The sequence below is a fragment of the Neovison vison genome, chromosome 7 (assembly GCF_020171115.1).
Source record: "Neovison vison isolate M4711 chromosome 7, ASM_NN_V1, whole genome shotgun sequence".
Classification (NCBI taxonomy): Eukaryota; Metazoa; Chordata; class Mammalia; order Carnivora; family Mustelidae; genus Neogale; species Neogale vison.
In genome coordinates this window covers 131,790,989-131,812,145 of record NC_058097.1, presented here as the reverse complement: position 1 = coordinate 131,812,145, position 21,157 = coordinate 131,790,989, and the positions used below count along the sequence as shown (strand labels likewise).

General features: G+C 41.2%; 1 protein-coding gene across 4 annotated transcripts in view; it reads left to right on the top strand.

Annotated features, from left to right (window-relative positions):
- Nucleotides 1-5,552: 5,552 nt before the first annotated feature.
- DEUP1 (deuterosome assembly protein 1) overlaps nt 5,553-21,157 on the top strand; it is an 80,680-nt gene continuing 65,075 nt past the window's right edge. For all 4 annotated transcript variants that reach the window (XM_044258319.1, XM_044258318.1, XM_044258317.1 and 1 more), the window contains exons 1-2: nt 5,553-5,588; nt 6,766-6,836. In XM_044258319.1, coding sequence (XP_044114254.1) covers nt 6,790-6,836 — 47 coding nt within the window. In that variant the 5' untranslated portion in view covers nt 5,553-5,588; nt 6,766-6,789. The remainder of the gene's footprint in view (nt 5,589-6,765; nt 6,837-21,157) is intronic.

The window sequence follows — 21,157 nt, the reverse complement described above, 5'->3', positions numbered from 1 at the left end:
GAGACCATGACCTAAGCAGAAACCAAGAGTCAAATGCTCAACTGACTGAGCCACCCAGATGTCCCACTAAGTCACTTTTTATATTTAGTCTCCCTAAAGACTTTTCCAATCTTGTCTTTTGTGTCTTTAACCATAGAGTTTTACAATTGTTTTCTGATTCCAGTATCTAAGGTTTCCATGGTTTGGTTTCTGTGGTCTGTAGTTTATACTGGTTTTCCCTGAGGGTATCCTGTTTCCTGGGCCCGGATTATCTTTGAGTGTGTTTTGGTCTCTGTATTTGAGAAATTATTCTTTGGAGTAATCTGAGGCCTTGAATGATTTAAATCTTCACCAAAGAAAATGTCTGCTTCCTTCCTTCTGCTGTCTTAATCACCAGTTCAATACTGCCTCAGCCTTGCTCTGACATTGAGGCTGTCCTAAATTACCCAGGCTATCCAAAGCTGGGTCGCAAGTCACTAAGGGTGCTTAATTATTTCCATCTTACCATATTCTTTTTTTGTTGTTGTTGTTCATTATTTATTTATTTATTTATTTATTTTGGTTTTCAGAGCATTTTAATTTTTTTTCCAATTTATTTATTTTCAGAAAAACAGTATTCATTATTTTTTCGCCACACCCAGTGCTCCATGCAAGCTGTGCCCTCTATAATACCCACCACCTGGTACCCCAACCTCCCACCCCCCCCGCCACTTCAAACCCCTCAGATTGTTTTTCAGAGTCCATAGTCTCTCATGGTTCACCTCCCCTTTCAATTTACCCAAAAGCACATACCCTCCCCAATGTCCATAACCCTACCCCCCTTCTCCCAACCCCCCTCCCCCCAGCAACCCACAGTTTGTTTCATGAGATTAAGAGTCACTTATGGTTTGTCTCCCTCCCTATCCCATCTTGTATCATAGATTCTTCTCCTACCCACTTAAGCCCCCATGTTGCATCACCACTTCCTCATATCAGGGAGATCATATGATAGTTGTCTTTCTCTGCTTGACTTATTTCGCTAAGCATGATACGCTCTAGTTCCATCCATGTTGTCGCAAATGGCAAGATTTCGTTTCTTTTGATGGCTGCATAGTATTCCATTGTGTATATATACCACATCTTTTTTATCCATTCATCTGTTGATGGACATCTAGGTTCTTTCCATAGTTTGGCTATTGTGGACATTGCTGCTATAAACATTCGGGTGCACATGCCCCTTTGGATCACTACATTTGTATCTTTAGGGTAAATTCCCAGTAGTGCAATTGCTGGGTCATAGGGCAGTTCTATTTTCAACATTTTGAGGAACCTCCATGCTGTTTTCCAGACTGGTTGCACCAGCTTGCATTCCCACCAACAGTGTAGGAGGGTTCCCCTTTCCATCTTACCATTTCTTGAAGGCAAAGCCCTGTCGGGTTCCAATTTAAAGGCCGAACTCCTTACTTGGAGTGAGCCCAGGCTTTGTCTTTTGTTTCATTTGCTTGGTAAGACCAACACAACTGCCACTCAGTTCTGTAGTTATTCCTCCCAAAGCATCAAACGCCTTCCAGGCAAAAGTAGCATTGAGGCTGGGCCCACTTCTCTAGGTTATTTCTTGCCTTTTCCTAGACTTTGACCCAATAATTTCTCACTATCTTATTAGCTTGGTACTTGAAAAGCTTTAACAGAGATGAACTTCTAGGAAGAGTTGATTCCCCAGAGGGGGCTCCAAATTCATTTTCCCCACTGGGAACTTTTCACTTCAGCATTGCCCCTGCTGTGCCCGATTCCAGGAAAAAAGTTATTCCATCCATGAAACTTTAGCTCAAGTTGATACAGAACCCTTCATTCCCCTTAATGCTCAAGAGAGGATGACTTTTCAAAACCATAGTGCTAAAACACTAAGGGTCTATAAGAGGGCAAAGTGAGGGAAAAAATTATGATTGCCATTTTCCAAAGACTTTGGTTTTGTTTTCTGAACCTACAATGAGTCCTGATGCTATAATTCCCATCAGGAGGATACACTCCTTTGGCACCTAAGCCCTTGGCCAGCCAAAACTAAGAGGTAAGGCCCTCCCATTTCCTCTGAATTCTCTTTGGAGAAGCAGCTGTTACTAGGAGAATTGATAGGACTGTGAATCATAATGCAGTGAAAGACCTCTCCCTGCCCAGCTAAGGGTCCCAGGGATGCATTTCTCTTCTTCCAACCTAGAGATGGTAGAGGAGACTTTCTTAGTCCCTCTCAAATCACATCCAAATAATTTAGAATCTCTGTCATTGCATGACCCTTCACACTTAACAAAGGGCTTTATTTAGTACATTGGCCAGGCACCTGTATTCTGGGGCTGGTCTATCCAATATGGTAGCCACCAGTCACATGTGGTTATTGAGCATGTGAATATGGCTCTATCAACTGATTGTGCTGTAAGTATAAACTACACAGGAGATTTTGAAAACTTAGTATGAAAAAAAAATGCACAGTATCTTAATAATTTCTTTATATTGACTATGTATTGAAATAATATTTTGGATATCTTAAGTTAAATAAGTATATTGTTAAAATTAACTTCACCTACTTCTTTTTATTTTTTTAATTTGACTACTAGAATATTTAAGATTACATAAGTGGTTTGCATTATATTTCTATTGGACAGTACTGTCCCTATGATGATCTTGTTTGTAAAAACCAAATTTCCTTTTCCTGAATAGTTATATTCCCAACTAGAATATGTACGGAATATGTATTGAAGTATCTCCAGAAAATTCCTCAACTTGCTTCCATTTATAGAAGCAGCATAATATAATAAAAAAGCACTCTAAAATCTCTATGTTTCTTATTATCTAGCAATAAAGGTAGTCAAATCATTTTAACTCTTCAGATCTGAGTTTTTTCATATAAAATGAAAAGGTTGAACCACGTCCCCTCTATGGTTTCTTCTATTCTATGAGTATTTGATCATTATTATGTTAAAATTTCTTCTAAAATATTTTCTATGGATAAGATAAACTTTTTATTGTAATGTCTATACAATTTCTGAATCTTCTCTTGGAGATATAAAAATAAGTATTTCCCTTGTAAAAAAGACAGAAGTTAAGTTAATTTATATAAGCTTACTTATGCTTAAGTGCATGTTCCTTTTCTGTGCTAGCATTACAAGTTATGCTGTGAAAACTACTTTGTTTTTCCATTTTTAAGGTTCAGTCCATGGGTACAATTATTATTTATTTTATATCATTGGTCCTCCAGCTTCTCCTCCACAGATCATTCTCATTCCTCAATCATACATGTCTCCTATACTCTCTTTTGACCGTTTCTAGTTATATTTTATGTCTTATTCTGTCCTTGCTGTGTCCTCCAATTCTCTTACAGGACTGAGCTCTCTTGCCATCTCTCACCAGCAGCCTGGTCACACTCGTCTCCTCCTTTAGACTCGGAGTCTTCCTGCTTTCCTCATCCGTTTCAAAACAATCTCATCTGAAAAGGTAAAATAATAGGTCCGCTTCAGGGTAAATTCCACTCTTTGCAGTTAGTATTTATTTGAGCGGTGAGGGGTGGTGAGGTGGTGGGAAGGTAGGTCTTCCATATCAAGCCTTAACTTTCATCCCCATTTGAAAGCCTCTACTCCTATTAAATTGAGTGGAGTGGTTCCATCCTATATTTAAATCTTCTTAAACTCTAACGCTTTGCAAGCCCTGCCCACATCCATTCTTTTTTGTAAAAATGTGGCTTTAAACACATCTACAGTTACCTATGCAAAATTCTGTCTGCTCAAGAAAACTACTCAATCTTAACGTTTGGGCAGAGTTTGAGGAGCACAGCATTTACAGTAAAACGATCTAGGATCGTTATCTTAGCTGCATTTGAGCTAGATGTATCATCTTGGACAAATTCACTATTCCGAGGTTCAGGTTCCTAATCTGCCAAAAGGAGCTGGAATAACCCCTGTTACACATGTCACATGGTACTTCTGAGCATCTAAAGGAATAATGAGCATGAAAGTACTTACAGTGGTAAAGCGCTACACAGCGTGAGTGCTATTGGACATCCTGAAACTCGATGAAATTTTGTTCCTGCTTCCAATTTCCCTACTTCGGGTCAGAATAAATACGTTGACCCATTAAGTTTAGACAAGAATAAAGAATATGACTTAAGGTTTCCAGAATAATGGAAAGTTTCAAGTTAAGATGAAATGATCACTCTCTTCATTCAATCATAATGAGAGCTATGAAACACTTATTAGAACTAATGACCTAAATTACTTTACACAATTCATCTAGGAAACTCAATTTGTCAAGAAACAGCAGACGGTTTTTTGAAATTCAAATGGAACCTGGATGGAGGGATTGGGGTCAATGGTAAATTGACAGTCATTTTAAGGAGCAAATTAATGTTACTGTCATGAAAGTGGAGTGCAAAGAAAAGATTTTAAGAATTAGATGTTAATCAACCAGATTTCCGAGCAAGAATGATGTTCCTAAAATTGGTGCAAAAATATTTTCCAATTACAAATTCAAGTGCTTAAAAATATCACCCAAGGTATCAATAGAAAAAATCGCGTGTATGTATACATATATATGCATATATTCTTTCCTGTTCTTTGAAATCAGAACTATGACACAGAGATTCTATCATCAATTATTCTTGGAATTTAGTGAAAAAAGAAAAGAATCTGGAATCAGTCACTCGGTTCCCTCCTAACCCTACTTAGAAGCTATTTCCTTCTCCCTAAAAAAGGGAGGCAATCTTGTCTGCTCCGCCTAACTGGCAAAGTTGTGGTAAGGACCTGGGCGCTGTATGGGAAAGACAGGTACGGTTGCTGCTGTTGGCTGAGCGGCTGTGGGCGGAGCAATGCAGCTTTAACCGACCCCCCCCCCCGCCCCGTTCTTCCGAGGGGAAGGACACCTTAACCTTGGCCAAGAGAAAGTTCTCTTTACCCCAAGTGAGAGGGAGGAGGCCCAGGGGCATTTAAGAAAGTTGGATGCTGGGGAGAATGGCTAGCTCATTCAGTCAGTAGAGCATGAGACGCTCTGATCTCGGGTTGTGAGTTCAAGCCCCACCTTGGGTAGAGAGGTTACTTTAAAATGGAATCTGAAAAAAAAAAAAAAAAGAAAAGAAAAGAAAAAAGAAAAGAAACGTGGATTCAGATTCCCCCCCGCCCCACTTTTCCTTCCTTCACTGAACAAATATTTCTCCAGCCCTGTTGGGTCCCCGACCCTGGGATAGGGAGAGCCACGAAGAGGAAAGGACCCAGAATACGACCTCGGGGAAGACTGTCCAGGGGGCAGAGACCGCACGGGTAACGGGGGAAGGGCGAGGACCCGGTGCCACCCAGCAAGTCTGCTCCGCGGCGGCTGCCGAGCCCATCCCCCCGCTCCCCTTCCCTGAGGCGGCCGCGGCGGCCGCGAGTTCCGGCCGCGTCGCCATGGCAACCAGTGGCGGCGCGGCTGGCCGTAGGGTGGCCGGGAGGGAGAGGCCCTAACGGCCTCGAAGGCCGCGCGGCGGGCGGGCCCGGGTGGCGGGAGCGCGGCGGCGGGCGGCGGTGCCCCTGGGGGCGGGCCGGGCTGGGGTTGACCCCGGCGTTCCTGCTCCCGGGGCCTCAGACCTCTCGGGAGAGCGCGGCGCGGCGCAGGTAACCCGCCCTGGTCCCCGGGACCCGGTTTCGACCCTCCGCCCTCGACCTCGCTCCTCGGCCAGGCCCGGGGACCCCCAGGCAGGCTGCTGCGCTGGGGGGGGGGGGTTTGCTGGACGTGAACCGTGCGCAGTCCGGGGGCGGGGGCGCGCGCTGGCAGGGAGAGCCTGGGATGTCCCGAGGGGAGCGCAGAGCGCAGAACCCAGAGCCGGGTCTCCCCGAGTCAGCAGGTGTAGGTTCTAGCTTTGTGGCCTTGGGCAAGTCAACTAGCTTGTCTGTGCCTCAGTTTCCCTGACGTTAAAGTGAGGGATTGGAAGAACCTGCAAAATCAGTTTACTCATCTGTCTGTTCTGTCAAGTTTTCCCTCCCCATCCCTGCTACTCACCTCTCCGCTCCACACACAGTCTCAGAGCCTCTCTTTAAATTCCCTTAATTTGGACATGATGTGAGCTGGGAAGCCTTCCTCTTAGTTCTACCATCTTGAGTGCTATTTAATTGGCTTCAATTCAGTGATTCAGAGCAGCAGAAGTTCTTTTCAGTACTTTGTCCACTTATCCTCATATGTTGTTGTTGTAATTAACACTTTGTTGCTTGGGAAAACTTCTTTATCTTTCTTTTCTTTTCTTTCTTTTTTATAATTTAGGCAAGTACTAACATCCAGATAAGCAGGTGCCCACAAAGCCACTGAGGAATTGTAAGATTTATATTTTTAGGCAACTCATAGTCCGCTTGTCTTAAATCTCGTGGTATATTCATTCTAACAAAGCCTAGAAAGGGCCAAAGAGAGAATTTACTCAAATAAAAGACAAACTTTTAAGGGACAAGAAAGGAAAGTTTGAGAACATTTAGCTGTAACTCGCCTACAACAGGAATTCTATTTTACTCATCTCTTGTGATGAGCACTTTGTAAGGTACCTGGCGCCAAGCTGTTCTTCAGAAAATAGCCAATGAACGCTCGTTTCAGCCAATACCACCTATTTCAACTTATGACTAAGCCGATGTCATAAATACAGGGGAGGGATTTTTAAAAAGGCCCAAATTTCTACATTTTGTAGAATCAAGAACTACTACCCTTGGAGAAGCACACACACCATGGTTTGCCAGTAGTAGAATTTTCCTGTTTCATAGGTTGATAAAGTAAGCATTTTAGTAATCTAGATCATTTTCCCCCTAACAGATTAAAAATCAAGACACAAACCAGATGCAAAAGTTTCTTGACATGGAGAACCAAACCCATAATGCGATGGGGTAAGTGTTGTTTGAAAATTTTGTTTAATAAGTTTTTAACTATCTCCTAAACTCTCAGATAATGAATTTTGAAATTGGAATATTATTAATAGTAGGATGTACCGATTAGTATTGGAGAGGTAGATGGAGGGAAATTCAAGTGATTCTAATCAAGAACCTATGGTGAGAATCTCTCCAATTTTGACTATGGGTCTGTACTCGAAAATCACCATTTTCCAACTTTTAGTGAGTTTTTCTGGTGTTTTACGATGAAGGCTGCCCACAAAGGCCAATGTGCAGGCTATTAGTTCCCAGCATGTCCCACCCAGTTCGTTCCTTTCTTGCTGCACTGAGTATCCCAGGTTTCCCTCCACACTTGCCCTTAAGGCTGAGCTCAACCCGTAAACATAACCTCATAACAGATTTGGCCAGTATAGACTCCAAACTACAGAGAACAAACTGATGGTCACCAGAGGGCAAGTGGGTGGTGGGGTGGGTGAAATAGGTGAAAAGGATGAAAATGTCTTTATCATGAAGAGTGCTGGGTGATGTATAGAACTGCTGAATCACTCTATTGTATACCTGACACTAATATAACAATATGTTAACTATCCTGGAATTAAAATGTTAAAACTTAATAAAATTAAAAATAAAAAGATTTGGGGGTACCTGGGTGGCTCAGTGGGTTAAGCCTCTGCCTTCAGCTCAGGTCATGATCCCAGGGTCCTGGGATCAAGCCCCACATTGTACTCTCTCCTCAGCAGGTAGCCTGCTTCCCCCTCTCTCTCTGCCTGCCTCTCTGACCACTCGTGATATCTCTCTGTCAAATAAATAAATCTTTAAAAAAAAAAAAAAGACTGTTATTAAAAAAAAAAAAAAAGATTTGGCTTCCCACACAACAATAAGAACTGGATATTTTACCAAAGGTTTCATGAAGAGATAAGGAATAAAATTTGTACAGTGTTCCCTACTGTAAAAAATTAAATTCCCTTTCACAGATATCTTGTCCCCACCCCTTCCATGCCACGAGGACCACAAAGGTTTCTTTTCCTGTTGTTTCATTAGTCAGCTGGCCACTGGCTAACCCCAAAGCTGGGGACTGGGAAGCGGGGGCAGGTGAGGGGTGAACATGGGAAGGACAGAGGGTAGGAGTGGTGCTCTAGTGCCTAATCTTGACTGTGTCTGACTTGCACTCATCAAACCACTCCAATAATAACTCCTTTCAGTTGTTCTGCTCAGACCATGACTTTGACATCAGGCTAAAGGAAAGCTGCACAGGTCTGGGTAAGAACAACGGTCAGTTTTCTAGATCTTGCTGCACACATCTTGCAACAGCAAGTTCTCATTGTATAACTAAAAAAATAAAATGTGCTTGTTAGACTCGAGTCTAAGGTCTTGTAATAAAGAGACCCCAAAAATACAGTGGTTTAAATAAGATTGAAGTTTATTTCTGTTTCATGGACAAGTTTTGGGATAAGTAGCCCAGGACTGGGAGGGCAGTTCTGCCATCCTCCCTGCATGATTTTTATGTCTGGACCCGAAGCGATGGCTTCAGCTTCCACCCCTGTGCTCCTGCCAGAGGGAAAGGGCAAGGGCAAAAGGAGAGGAGATTTGGGTCCTTTTTGGAATGTGTCCTGGAAATAGCAGGCCTCACTTCTAGCCATTTCCTGTGGGCCGGAACTTCGTCCCAGAGCTACAACTAGCTAGCTGCAGGAAAAGATTGGGACATGTGTTCTCTAACTGAGTAGCTCGATGGCCAGCTAAAGTCTAGGTGATAAAAGAAAGAAGAATGAATATTGGCAGTTAGCAGCCTTTGCTATATTTCTGAGCTCAGAAAGGTAGAAAGAAAGAGAAAGAAAGCAGCAAATTGCTCCGAATGTACAACTGGTTGATGGAAAAGCAGGATTTGAATTCAGATACATGTGGCTCTAATCCCTGCAGGCTTTGCTACACTAGAAATGGGTGGCAGTGAGATGTGGGAGCAGCCTGCCTACTATGTGCAGAAGAGCCAGGTTAGAATCCGGGATTGAACAGGTGTTAGGTCCCTGATGTGATGATGGCACTGAGGGCTACGAGGCAGACTGAAGGTCTTGAACCTTCGGTTGGCACCAGATACCTCTTCACTCCTGCAGATCTGAGGCCATGGGGACTGCTGTTTGTCTTCATTCATTCTTTCAGGGGGAATGTGTATAATATTGAATGCATGGCAAGCACAACATTAAGTCTCTTGGTTTATACAAAGATCAATAAGAAACAGACCTTAAAGAACTTAGAATTAGTTGAGAGTCATAGAGCTTGTCTGGGTACAATGTAACTGCAAGCCAGAAGTGAATGAGAATCACTAGAGGTTTCCATGAGGAACTACCCTACTCATCCCAGAATGCATGGGACCAGACGTTGTCTACCATGGTCTACAAAGCATGGGGAGCCAGGTTGGCTTTGCTTCTGTCCTTCATGCTATTGAGATAATATGTAAAAATCTAGATCATAAAGACAATAAAACCTCGTCAGGGGCATGTAAAAGAGCAAACCATGTCACCTATATACACAGTAATATTTTGTGGCACGACTTCATCTAACAGATATCCAGAATCTACTATAAGCCATTGACTGGTCTCAGCACAAGGAACAAAGCAGTGAACAAAACAAGGCCACTCCTCCAAGGATTAGTGGGAGATATGAAATGTTTCATATGGTTATATGAAGAAAAGCAAAGCAGGCTAAGGATGGGAGATTGAATGGGATGATCAAACAAGGTTCCTGGTAAGGTGGCATTGGAGCAGAGCTTGTATTGGGCAAAGAGAGCTCTGTAGACAGTAGGAACAGAAAGTGTGAAAGCATAAGGAGAGAGCTTCTGCACAGAACACTTGTTGGGTGAATCATTATTTTCTGACACTTGAGTTAGCACAGGGTTTGATTTTAATTTTAAATCCATGATTCCCCCGATTATAGGTGTTTACATTTCTGTTGTATTAATCAACCTACACTCCTTCTAATCAAAACATCCATATCTGAGTTTGTCCTTTCCGTTTGCTTTTAGAATGTGTGCCCAGAACATAAATTACTGCAGAATGAACAAAAGGTCTATTCGTATTGGGCCTGTTAAAGAGCACTGTGTCTAGATTTTGCTTTGTTTCTGTTTCCTTCTTAATTTCTACTCTTACTAGCTTGTCCTTATATGATTTCTTTTACTTATCTTTTTCTCCTGATTTTTGAGTTGAAAAACCTAGTTTAGTTATTCTTATGATTTCTGAATTTTATGATTTCTTCAAGTAATAAAAGCATCAAAACTCAAGTTTCTCCTGAGTACAGCTCTGCTGTGGGCCATACTATTGGTGTTTCCACTCCCATTTCCTAAATAGCCTGGTATTTCAACTTTGATTTCCTCTGTGACTAATTTGAAATATTTAAGACATGTAACTTCCAAGGGTGGGGGGGTAATTATATTTTTATTACTATTACTTTCTAATCTCACTACCGCCACTGTGGCCCATCCAATATTCCAGTTTTGTTTAGCATGTTCTTATAATCTGTTGCATGATCAGCTGTTAGAAATGTCCTTTGGGCATTTGAAAACTCATGTATATTCTGTAATGCTTACATAAAAATGTTAAAAAAATTTTCACACAGGTCATCAGACCTTTTATTATGTTTAAATCATGTTTTTCAAATCCATCGTTACCTTACATTTTGTCTATTTGACCTGTCAAATTTTAAGAAAGCTCTTTACCATATTGTAGTTTTGTCCAATTCTTATATTTGAAACAGTTTTTGTCTGGTGTTTTGTCTACCATTTTATTCTACGAATGAAATTTGAAACAGATTTCAGTGTTCTGTTGCTTAATGCATTGAGGTTCATGGATGTTGTATCTTGATGCATTACACGATGTAGTTTTATGAAAGAACTCACAAGTATAGGTTCATGTGTTTTTTTGTTGTTGAAATTCTACTTCGCCTGATATTCATATTGCCACCTCTGCTCTCTCTTTCGTTTACTTTAGTCTGTAATGTTCTTGATCATCCCCTTTTGTAATGGAAGAAACCCAGTCTTTTCCTTTCTCTGTAGGGAGAAACCAGTTCTTCTCTCCTATGTCTTTCTTCCCTGTGTGCCTTTATCTTCACAGAGAACACTTCACTTCTGACACTTCTGGTCATCAAATGTGTGGAGGTTTTCCCCCACCGAGCCATTGTCTGTGTTCCCCCACCCCGGGTGTCCTACAATTTAACACAATTCTGACACTGCCTACCTGGAGATGGCACGAGGCCACACAGGGGAAGGGCTCAGCCCCACAAGACTGCTCCTGCTGCCACTTTAGATGCCAGGAGCAAGCCCAGGTTGCTGCCTGTGCTTCGGGCCGTTGTAGATAGGACATTCCAGTGCCCCCACCTAATTTGCCAGAGCGGTTCACAGAAGGTGGGGAAACATGTTTACCAGGATGAAGGAGAAAGGCTACAGATGAACCACCAGATGGAAGAGAGGCAAGGCAAGGTGTATGGGAAGTCGTGCTTGGCTTCCAGGCTCTTGCCAGGTGGGCCAGCCTCCCAGCACTTCCTGTCTTACTGACCCAGAAGCTCTCTGAACCCTGTTGCTTTGGGGATTTCTATGGCCACTCCATCGGATAGGCCTAATGGACCATTAACTCCATTTGTAGCCTTTCTCCCTTCTCAAGAGAATGGAAGGTGGGGCTGAAAATTCCAAGCTTCCAGTCCTGGCTTGGTCTTTGCAGTGACCAGCCCTCAGCCAGGAGACCACCCAGGATTGCCTCATTAGAATAAAAGACACTCCTATCACCTGGGAAATTACAAAAGTTTCAGGAGCCCTGGGCCAGGAACCCAGGTCAAAGACCAGATGTTAGAGCAAAAGATGCTCCTGGTGCTATTATCACTAAGGAAATGGCAAGGATTTTAGCAGCGCTGTGCCAGGAATCGGGACAGAGACCAGTCCGTATTTTCTATCATCTCACATTCTTGTTTTGAAATTTTTTATATCATATTGTGTTTCTTGTAAAGAACATATGATTAGATTTAAAAATATACCTCAATTGGAGAGTCTTTGCCATTAAAAAGAGGATTTATTTATTTATTCATTTATTTACTTATGCTAATATTTGACCCATTTTGATTTCCCCAAACTTACTAGTCTGATCTAATCTTCTTTTTCCTCATTTTCTCTTAGAAGTTTTACACCTATTTTTAAGGATTTTTACATCCTATTATTTAAATAAATACAGCTTTTTAAAATTTATTTTAGAGAGAGAGCCCAAACAGGGGGAGGGGCAAAGGGAGGATGAGAAGCAGACACCCCACTGGGCAGGGAGCCTGATGTAATGCCAGGGTCTCTTTCAGGTTTGTTCTTCCCTCCTTCCTTTCTCTCTCTCTCTCTCTCTCTCTCTCTTTCTTTCTGTATGTGTGTGTGAAAGTTTATAGGATTTCTTTTTATCCTTCGAACTTACAATTTATCAGGAAAACTTTCTAGGTACGGATTCTTTTGCAGTAATCCTTCACAGCATTTGGTGAACTCTTTTACACAAAAGATTCAGATCTCCTCAACTCAGTGACATTTTCTTCTATTTCTTTGGTTAATGATTCTCCACTCTCTTCTGTCAGTCTCATCTCCTAGAAGGATCTGATCTTTTTCTTTTCTCTTGTAATTTCCATTGTTGTCCTGGAGGAATTTCTTGAGTTTTCTCACTTTTATTTTAGCACTGACTTCATGTTTTTACTTCAGAGTTTTTACTGCCTCTCCTGAGATCTTTAGTACCAGCAACCATGCCAGGACCTGAGCCAAAGTCAGAGGGTTAACTGACTGAGCCATCCAGGCACCCCTAAAGGGCATTTCTAAAAAGGAATTTGATCAGAATAAAATGCATTAAGTAATCCTCAGCTCAACAAAATGCATATATAGAGTTCCAAAATGTATGAATTCCTGAGTGTTGCTTTTAAGAAATGTTTTTTTTCCCTTGTGTAAGTGGATTCCCCTATAGTGGCTTACTTCTTTAAAATCTCTTTTCTAACTGAAACAGAACATTTATCCAGATCTTTCTTTGTTGAGTTACACATATATATAGTTTAAAAAGTCATTTGGTTTCTTATCACTGTTATCAAAAAACAACAGTCTCCTATTGCCTCCCCAGTTTTCCATTCCCCAGAGGAAATTCTTCTGGCGGATTATTTTGGTATTTATCTCCGTATTTCTATATAACTTGATTATTTTGCTACTTTTTGATTTTTCAGTTTTAGGCATTATCTATTGATGCCCATTTTGGTTACTTTTCCTGCCTCCACCACTTCATCCCTACCATATACAGAGTCTCACACACACACACACACACACACACAGAGTCACACATGTACACATACACACAGTCTCACACATACACATATACACATACACATAGTCCCACATAAACGCAAACATACAGTCCCACACATACACATACACTGTCACACTCATGCACATACACACAGTCCCACACATACACGTACATAGTCATACAAACACACATACACATACACACAGTCCCACACATACATAGCCACACACATGCACATACATGGAGTCCCACACACACAGTCCCACACATACACATACACAGTCCCATACATACACATTCATACAGTCATACACATACATATACTCCCACACACGTACATACATACAGCCCCGTCACACACATACACATATATACAGTCATACACATACACATACGCAGTCACAAACATACAGTCACACACATACACACAGTCCCACACATGCACATATACACAGTCCCACACATAAATACACACACAGTCCCACACACACACACACACAGCCATACTACCTGTTCTTCCATCCACCCAATACACCCTAATTCTGATTTCATCAACATTCTGTTTGCCTTGTTATGCCTTTATAAATGCTCCTCACCTCTGAGACATATTGCATGCTGTGGCGACTCTTCTTTCTTATAAAATGTTTTGTTTTCTCCTGGAGTTAAGAATTCTAGAAACTTAACTATAATTTTTAAGTTTTTTTCTTCATGATTTCCTTCCAAAAATGTCTTTCTGTTTGTATTTGACCTAGTTGCGTGAACTGCTTTCCTCAAACGTCTGTAATTGCCGGCTGCTCACCCCTGTGTAAGATGGCAGAGTCAAAGCTGACAGGAAACTCCAATGTATACAGAAGCTGCTCACTGACAGGGAGCATCAAGGCATGTCATCAGCCCCGTCTTGTTCAGTCTCTGTCTCAGGCTGATCAGATTCTAGAGAACACTCTTCTAAATTCTCCGGCTTAGAGGGTGTAAATTGGGCTGCCAGCACTTACCTTCTACTTCACTGGGTTGCTTCTTGGCTTTGTCTACTGCCAGCTACCATTATCTTTAACCTTGTAGGTTGAACATATCCCTTTGCCTTATTTTAGTAGGATTTGGGAAGGAAAAATATTTGTGTTCATCTGTCTTCAACCAAAAGTCTCATTTTTCTCTACTAAATCATTTACTCTATTTTTGATTCTGTGACTTACATCTTAGTCATTGATCTCGTTCATAGAATCTTATCAAATCCTTCCTAAAAATCTGCTGCATGATCTGCCAATTTTTTTTATCTTCCATGAAAGTCATATTTTCAAAGAGCCAAGGCAGATGGATAATAAAGCATAAACTTCTCACATCTAATTCAGAAAGATCTTTAAAGTAGTACTCTGTGTGTGCATCTTTCTTAACCTTTTATGTGTTCTTTCCCTCTGAGATGTGTTAATTCATAATCACAACTTTACTTTCCTAGTTTCTTAGTTTAATACAATTTTAATTATAATTTGTAAAACATTATAGTGTAATTAATATATTAACAGTTTAATAAGTTGCAGTAAAATATTCTTTTTTAAAGATTTTATCTATTTTTTTGAGGGAGAGAGAGCACAAGCAGGGGGAGTGGAGAGGAGTAGGGAGAAGCAGGCTCCCCGCTGAGCAGGGAGCTCAATGTGGGGCTCCACCTCAGAACCCTGAGATTATAATTGAGCTGAATATAGCCGCTAAACTGACTGAGCCACCCAGGCATTCCTAAATTGTTGTGATTTATTCTTTTTCACATTGAAAATTCTTTTTTAAATTATGATTAATTCTCTTGTCTTCTGAATGGCCCAGTCTATACCCCCATTATTCTCCCTCTACTCTTTATTCCCAGCCACACATATTCCTTTCCAGAGTAATCAAATCTGGTAAGTTGTACTTCCCGGTTTTTCTGAAGAAGAAACAAAGTGAAATAGACCTAGGGTAAAATCCTGATATTTTACTTTGAAGGTAGATCCTGAAATGTTAGATGGTACTTAGTGCTTATAGAAATTCACTGAGTGATTTTGAAAGGGAGGAAGAAACTGGGAAGGGAGGGAGTGGGGTTTGGGAGAAGGGAGGGAGAGAACAGAGAAGGAAACGAAGGGAAAGACTCCTTTGAGAGACAACTAAGCTGCTACTGAGTTTAGGCAAAGATTCAAAACACCACCATGAAGGAAAACATTTGCATAAACTTTTTCCAGGACAATTTTTATGAGAGGTTAATTGCAGTAACCTACACCATGGGTTAGGCACAGGGGTCCTTTAAAATGGGAAGTCACTGGAGGGCATGGAACAAAGCAGTGACGGTCTCCGACTTAGCTTACTAAGGCTTACTCCGGTTACTCTGCAGAGAAGAGACCACAGCATGGCAAGAGCAGGACGGACAGACAAGCGAAGCCATTGTAGTAATTCGGGTGGGAGATGACAGTGATTTGGATCAGGTTGGTAAAGGTAGTAATAGAAACAAATGGGTACATTTTGACAGAAGTGCTGACAATATTTAGAGATCGTGGATTGGATATGTGGTGTGCAAGAGATAGATGGGCAAAGGATGATGCAAGACTCTTTACCCACCATCCGGAAGGATAAGACTGTCATTTATTAAAACAAGGAAGACTAGAGAAAATGCAAGCTTGGTTTGAGATGCCTGTTACACATCCAGCTGAAGATACCAAATAATTAGCTATGTATACAAGTCTCTGTGTAGCTTTCTGCTTCCCCACCCTTGGGGTGGGGCTTTTTTGTTTGTGGTCCCCTTATGACCACAAGATGACTACCTTCCTCAACCATTACATCTCCTTCCAGAGTGGGAGCAGAGCAAGGGTAATAGGGTAAAAACAGAAGAGCACACACCAGCGTTTTATTTTGGCTTCTTCCAGAAGCCAAAGCCCCAAGAAACAAGGATTTGGATGCATGTTGTTTCTTTGGGAGATGAAAAATGTGGTGTATTAGTTTCCTCTGACTGCTGTATGACAAACGTGGTGTAAAACAACCAAAATGGATTCACTCACAGTTCTGGAGTCCAGAAGTCCAAAGTCAGTATCCCTGGGTCAACATCAAGGCATCTGGAAGGCTACATTCTCTCCAGATGATCTGGGGAAGAATCCATTCCTTGCCTCTTCTGACTTCTGGTGGCTTCTGTCAGCATTCCTTGGCTCCTGGCCGCATCTCTCTGACCTTTCAAGCCAGCATCTTCACGCCTCTCTCTGGTTCATCTCCATATCTCTTCTCCTGTGTGTGTCCCATCTTCCCCTGCCTCTTTCTTAGGGCACAAGCAGATGATCTAGGATAATCTCCCAATTCAAGATCATCAACTTATGCCAAGGCCTTTCTTCTAAATAAAGTAGCATTTATTTATTTATTGCAGACTTTCAGATGTGATATCTTTGGGGATCGTGTTTCGGCCTACCACCTATAGGGACAGGGAAGTGAAATAAGAAAGGGCAAGTTATGAAACCAGCTATCACTGAGAGTGATTGAAGCAAAACCTACTGGGGAGATTCTGGAACCCAGTCTAGAGCGCAGTCTAGAGCACAGCCCTTAGAGATATCCCATCAGGGAGAAAGTGAGTATTTACATACCAAAATAAATTACATAACTGACATTCACTGGTTGAGGATTGCTTCTGGGAGGGCTTCAATTTCCTGTTACCTCTGGCCTATCACACAGGTGGCACAGAGGACCCCAGTGGCAAGAAGAGGGATTCAAGCAAAGAAATGCAGGTTCTGTACCCTGGAAATCAGGCTGAGTGCCCCCAAGTGGAAAGTATGAGCGATACATAGGCACAAGGACCACCACTCTAGCTCTCTTCTAAATAGCTTCATGCATATTACCTCTCACAGGCCAGATTTTGTTGCATGGCCATGCCTAGCTCCAGGAGAGACTGGCCAATGTACTTGTACATTTAGCTGGACACATTTCCACTCTGGTAACACTGGAGATCTGTTATGGAAGAAAGGAAGGGTGGATGTTGGGTGCAGGCACCTATCCAAGTGGGAGATAAGAATGGAATCAGACAAGTAATAAGGATGGCTCAGACCAAGTTCTTACCATTGGACAGGGTGAGAAGTGATCAGAATTTAGGGTATATATTGGAGGCAATGCCAATAGACCTGTTATTCTGGGGTTTGAGGAAAACACAAATCTCAGGTCATGAGGGTTTGGATCTTGAGCTGCTATAGCTGCAATGCCAATTAAAGAGACAGAGTGGACTGGAGTGGGAGCACGTCTGTGGTGTGGGGGTTCAAGTGCTGTTTTGAATATGAGAAGTTTGAGATGCCTATAGATGTCTTGTGAGAATGTTGATGTTGAATGGTAGTTGGATTTTGAAGTCTGGAGCTCAGAGCTCTAGCTGCAGAGAGAGATTTAGAAGTTATAAGAATAAGCAGGCATTAGATGGTTCATTTCCAACATTCAGGAACCAGCATCTTTTTTATTTTCCTAATATTGGAAAAACAGATTTTATCAATGCTTAGCTAATTCTTTGCTGTTAGGATCCAGTGAACTAGCTGGCTCTAGTTTTAAATTAAAAAGGGGTTAAATTAAAAAGGGGTAGTACTTTGTACTACCACTGCAGTCTTTCATCAGATAGACCTTTTAGCAAGAGGGAGTTTTAATTGTCCTTGATTGGTTTATAGAATCCAAACTAACCTATATATAGTTTATTATTAATCATATCATGGTTCTCCATATTAATATGAAATATGTCAGATATATAAGTTTATGGGGATAGTTTGGTTATTTGTATTTTTAAGTAATTATAAAAATCACCTGCAGAAAGAGGGTTGGTGTTTGCTAATATTTCAACTATCCTCTTCTATCATTCAGTGTGTGAGCCAAGATGTTACTCAGAAGAGGAGTAGTCATTATAGAAAAAGTTTTTAGAAAAAGTTTAACTGTAATACAGGTATTTACAAGATCTTCCATTCTTTTTAGAACATAAAAGCTGTTAGATATTAAATTTGTATATATCTAGAATTCCTTTTTTTTTAAGGATTTTATTTATTTATTTGACAGAGAAAGATCACAAGTAGGCAGAGAGGCAGGCAAAGAGAGAGGAGGAAGCAGGCTCCCTGCTGAGGAGAGAGCCCAATGCAGGGCTCGATCCCAGGACCCTGAGATCATGACCTGAGCCAAAGGCAGAGACTTAACCCACCGAGCCCCTGTATCTAGAATCCTGATAAAACATTGACAGGGACTTGAAAGCTATCACATTGCATTTTATTTCTATAAATGTCTCTCTTTGATGATTTTGATGAAGGCTCTAGAATAAAGCCTTGATAAGTACATGTAAGCATGCTTTTGGGGAATGTAGGGATTTCTACCCCTCCACATTCCAACATTAAGCTTATTACAGATGAGGGAGAAGAATAGACTAAGAATAAGCCACCATCTTAAATATGCAGTAAAGATAGGCGTTGTAATGCTGTTAAGTCAGCACACATTAGTGATCACAGTAAATAGCATTTTTTGGACAATGAGAAAAGTGCTAGAGAAAAGCTATTTTTAGCTATAATTTGGTAGCCAATTTTGAAGGAAGGCAACTGTGAAATTGTGACGGAGGAGTCATAAAGTAGTAAGCCTTTCACTTTACTGTCTTGGGGGGGACAGTCAACTATAGAGCAGGCTGACATCACAGATATGTCTATGAAAGTGGGTTCTGGGGCATCTGGAATCTCTCCCATTTGGTTCTATTTAAGTTTCTGGGGCGGTACAGTATTTGATATACGAAACAGGGTCTATGAGCCACCACAGAAAAGTTAAATTATATTGGTATGACTAAATATATAGTAATATAACTAAGTAATATATAATAATATATATCATATATATATAATAGATATAATATATAATATAATAATAATATAACTAAGTAATATAAATGCTTTATTTTAGAAGAGTTTCATTAAAATATCTTGAAAAATTAAGACCTGATATGATGGTTTATATTACCCATCAACCTTTTGGAGACTCGTTCTCTTAGACTCTTCCATGTTGCGGAACATAGTCTTCTCTTTCTCTTCAGCTTATGCTTTCCTTTCTCAATCCCTCTGCTTCCTCCACAATGACTTCCATGTTTGTTTTTCAAACCCCCTCTTCTCTCTCTTAAACCCAAGATCCATTTCTATTCTGACATCTCTTACGTCCCCAAATGAACTCACTTTGTTTTTACAGACCTCTTTTTCCATTTCTATTTTCCAGATTGATGATGGGTAGGCAGGTTGTCCCTACATCCCCCTTGGCCCAGAACAATCACTGTTTTATACCTTTGTCCTGGCATAATTGTCATGAGTGCCTCTTCCACTTTCAGAATTGCCCTGGTTTGGATATAATAGATAACATGGTCACCATAGCCGTCTGCCTGATGAAGGTCTGTCTTTGTAAGGACCAGCACGTAAGCCCATACGTGAAAGGACTTTGGAGTAACCTACATGTCCATGTATCTTACTCTAGCTCTTTTTACTCTGAATGACTCTCTACTTTCCATCTCCTGTCCCCCCTCACACTGGCCACCTACCACCATTTTAAACCATCAGCTTTGAATTTTGCTCTCTTCACGTATTTTGACTCTAGTCCCCTCAGACTGGTACATCACCCTGCAAATCTCAGTGTGTCCCCTTCCTTCCGGTTTGAGACCTCTCTCCTGACCGCACAATCCTTCTCTTGGGAATTACCCCCTGGGGATAAACCCAGTAGTCAGGGCCAAGTTTTGTATGTCTACAGTAGTGTATAAGCCACAATCCACCTACTTCTGAAAGCTGGAAGACTCAGAGGACTTTTTTCTTTTTTAATGCCTCCACCAACTTTTCTAAAATTGGAAAAATAAGACCTACTTTATGGGATGTTGTGAGGATCTGTAAGAGGAAGAACAGGAAAGTAATTAGTGTAGTGTTAGTCAGCGCTTGACTATGGGAAGAAATGAAACTATGAATAGTGTTAGTGCCCAGCTCTGTGGAGAAGGCTAAACTAAGCCTTTTTATTTCATTTTGAAGTTCATTAGATTTAGGAGCAAATACTGATTCTGTGGAGACCAACTTGCTCTTAATTATCCCTGAAATACTGAAGAAGGGAAGATACACTAGTAGATTAGTCAATTGAATTTCAAAAAGGAATATTAAATTTGACAGAAAGCTGAGCTGGATGTAAATCTGAGTTTGACTAAGTCTTCGGGAAGATTCTGGAAGGGATTATGGGTGGCTTGTGAGCATCCAGAGGAGGAAGCAGTGACCCCAGGACTCAGCACAAACACGTACTAGATCAGCCTGGGCTCACGGGGCTGATATACCGGTGCATCAGGGAGCTTATAGATAGAATCTTACTTGGGCTTTGCCATATTATTTTACAGGGCTTTTCAGGACATTTTTATAGGGGGGAAAAAAGAGAAAAGATTATAAATTTAAATAAGTGGATTAGAAACTTATTATAAGAAAAGAAATAATCACCTGATCCCTGTCACTCTGACGAGCTTGGTAGTGGAATGCCAGAGAGCCCTGTCCTCCATCTTGTCTGGTGTGATATTTTACAGTCACTTGTAGGAAAACAACGTATTTATATATGAAACAACTAATGCTTTGCTTATCAGATCTGCAGATGACACAAAACTGAGAGGTATAGTGAATATATTTTCTGACAAAGAGGATCCCAAAACATAATAAGCTCCTTGAGGAAGGCTTCTGTGGTAACCCATCTTGTCCAAGATCATATTCAGTACCTTTGCTTTCTAGTCCCCAAAGAGCTGCACGTATTCATCAGTCTCGTATTGTCCCTGCCTTGCAGGTGTCTCTATGCACAGGTCATGTGTCTCTGTCTTCCCAGTTCCTCACACAGTGGGCAGCAGTCCCTGAATGGATGTTTGCTTCATTAACGAACCAGTGATGACAACACACGTTGAGAGGCTGAAACTATCACAATGAAATGTAATAAGGATAAATATAAAGCTCTGCCCTTAGAGCAGCCCCCCACCCCCCAGGATGAAACAAGCACAAGATAGTGGCTTTGTTTGTAGCATATGTGAAAAAGGTGTTCGGACAT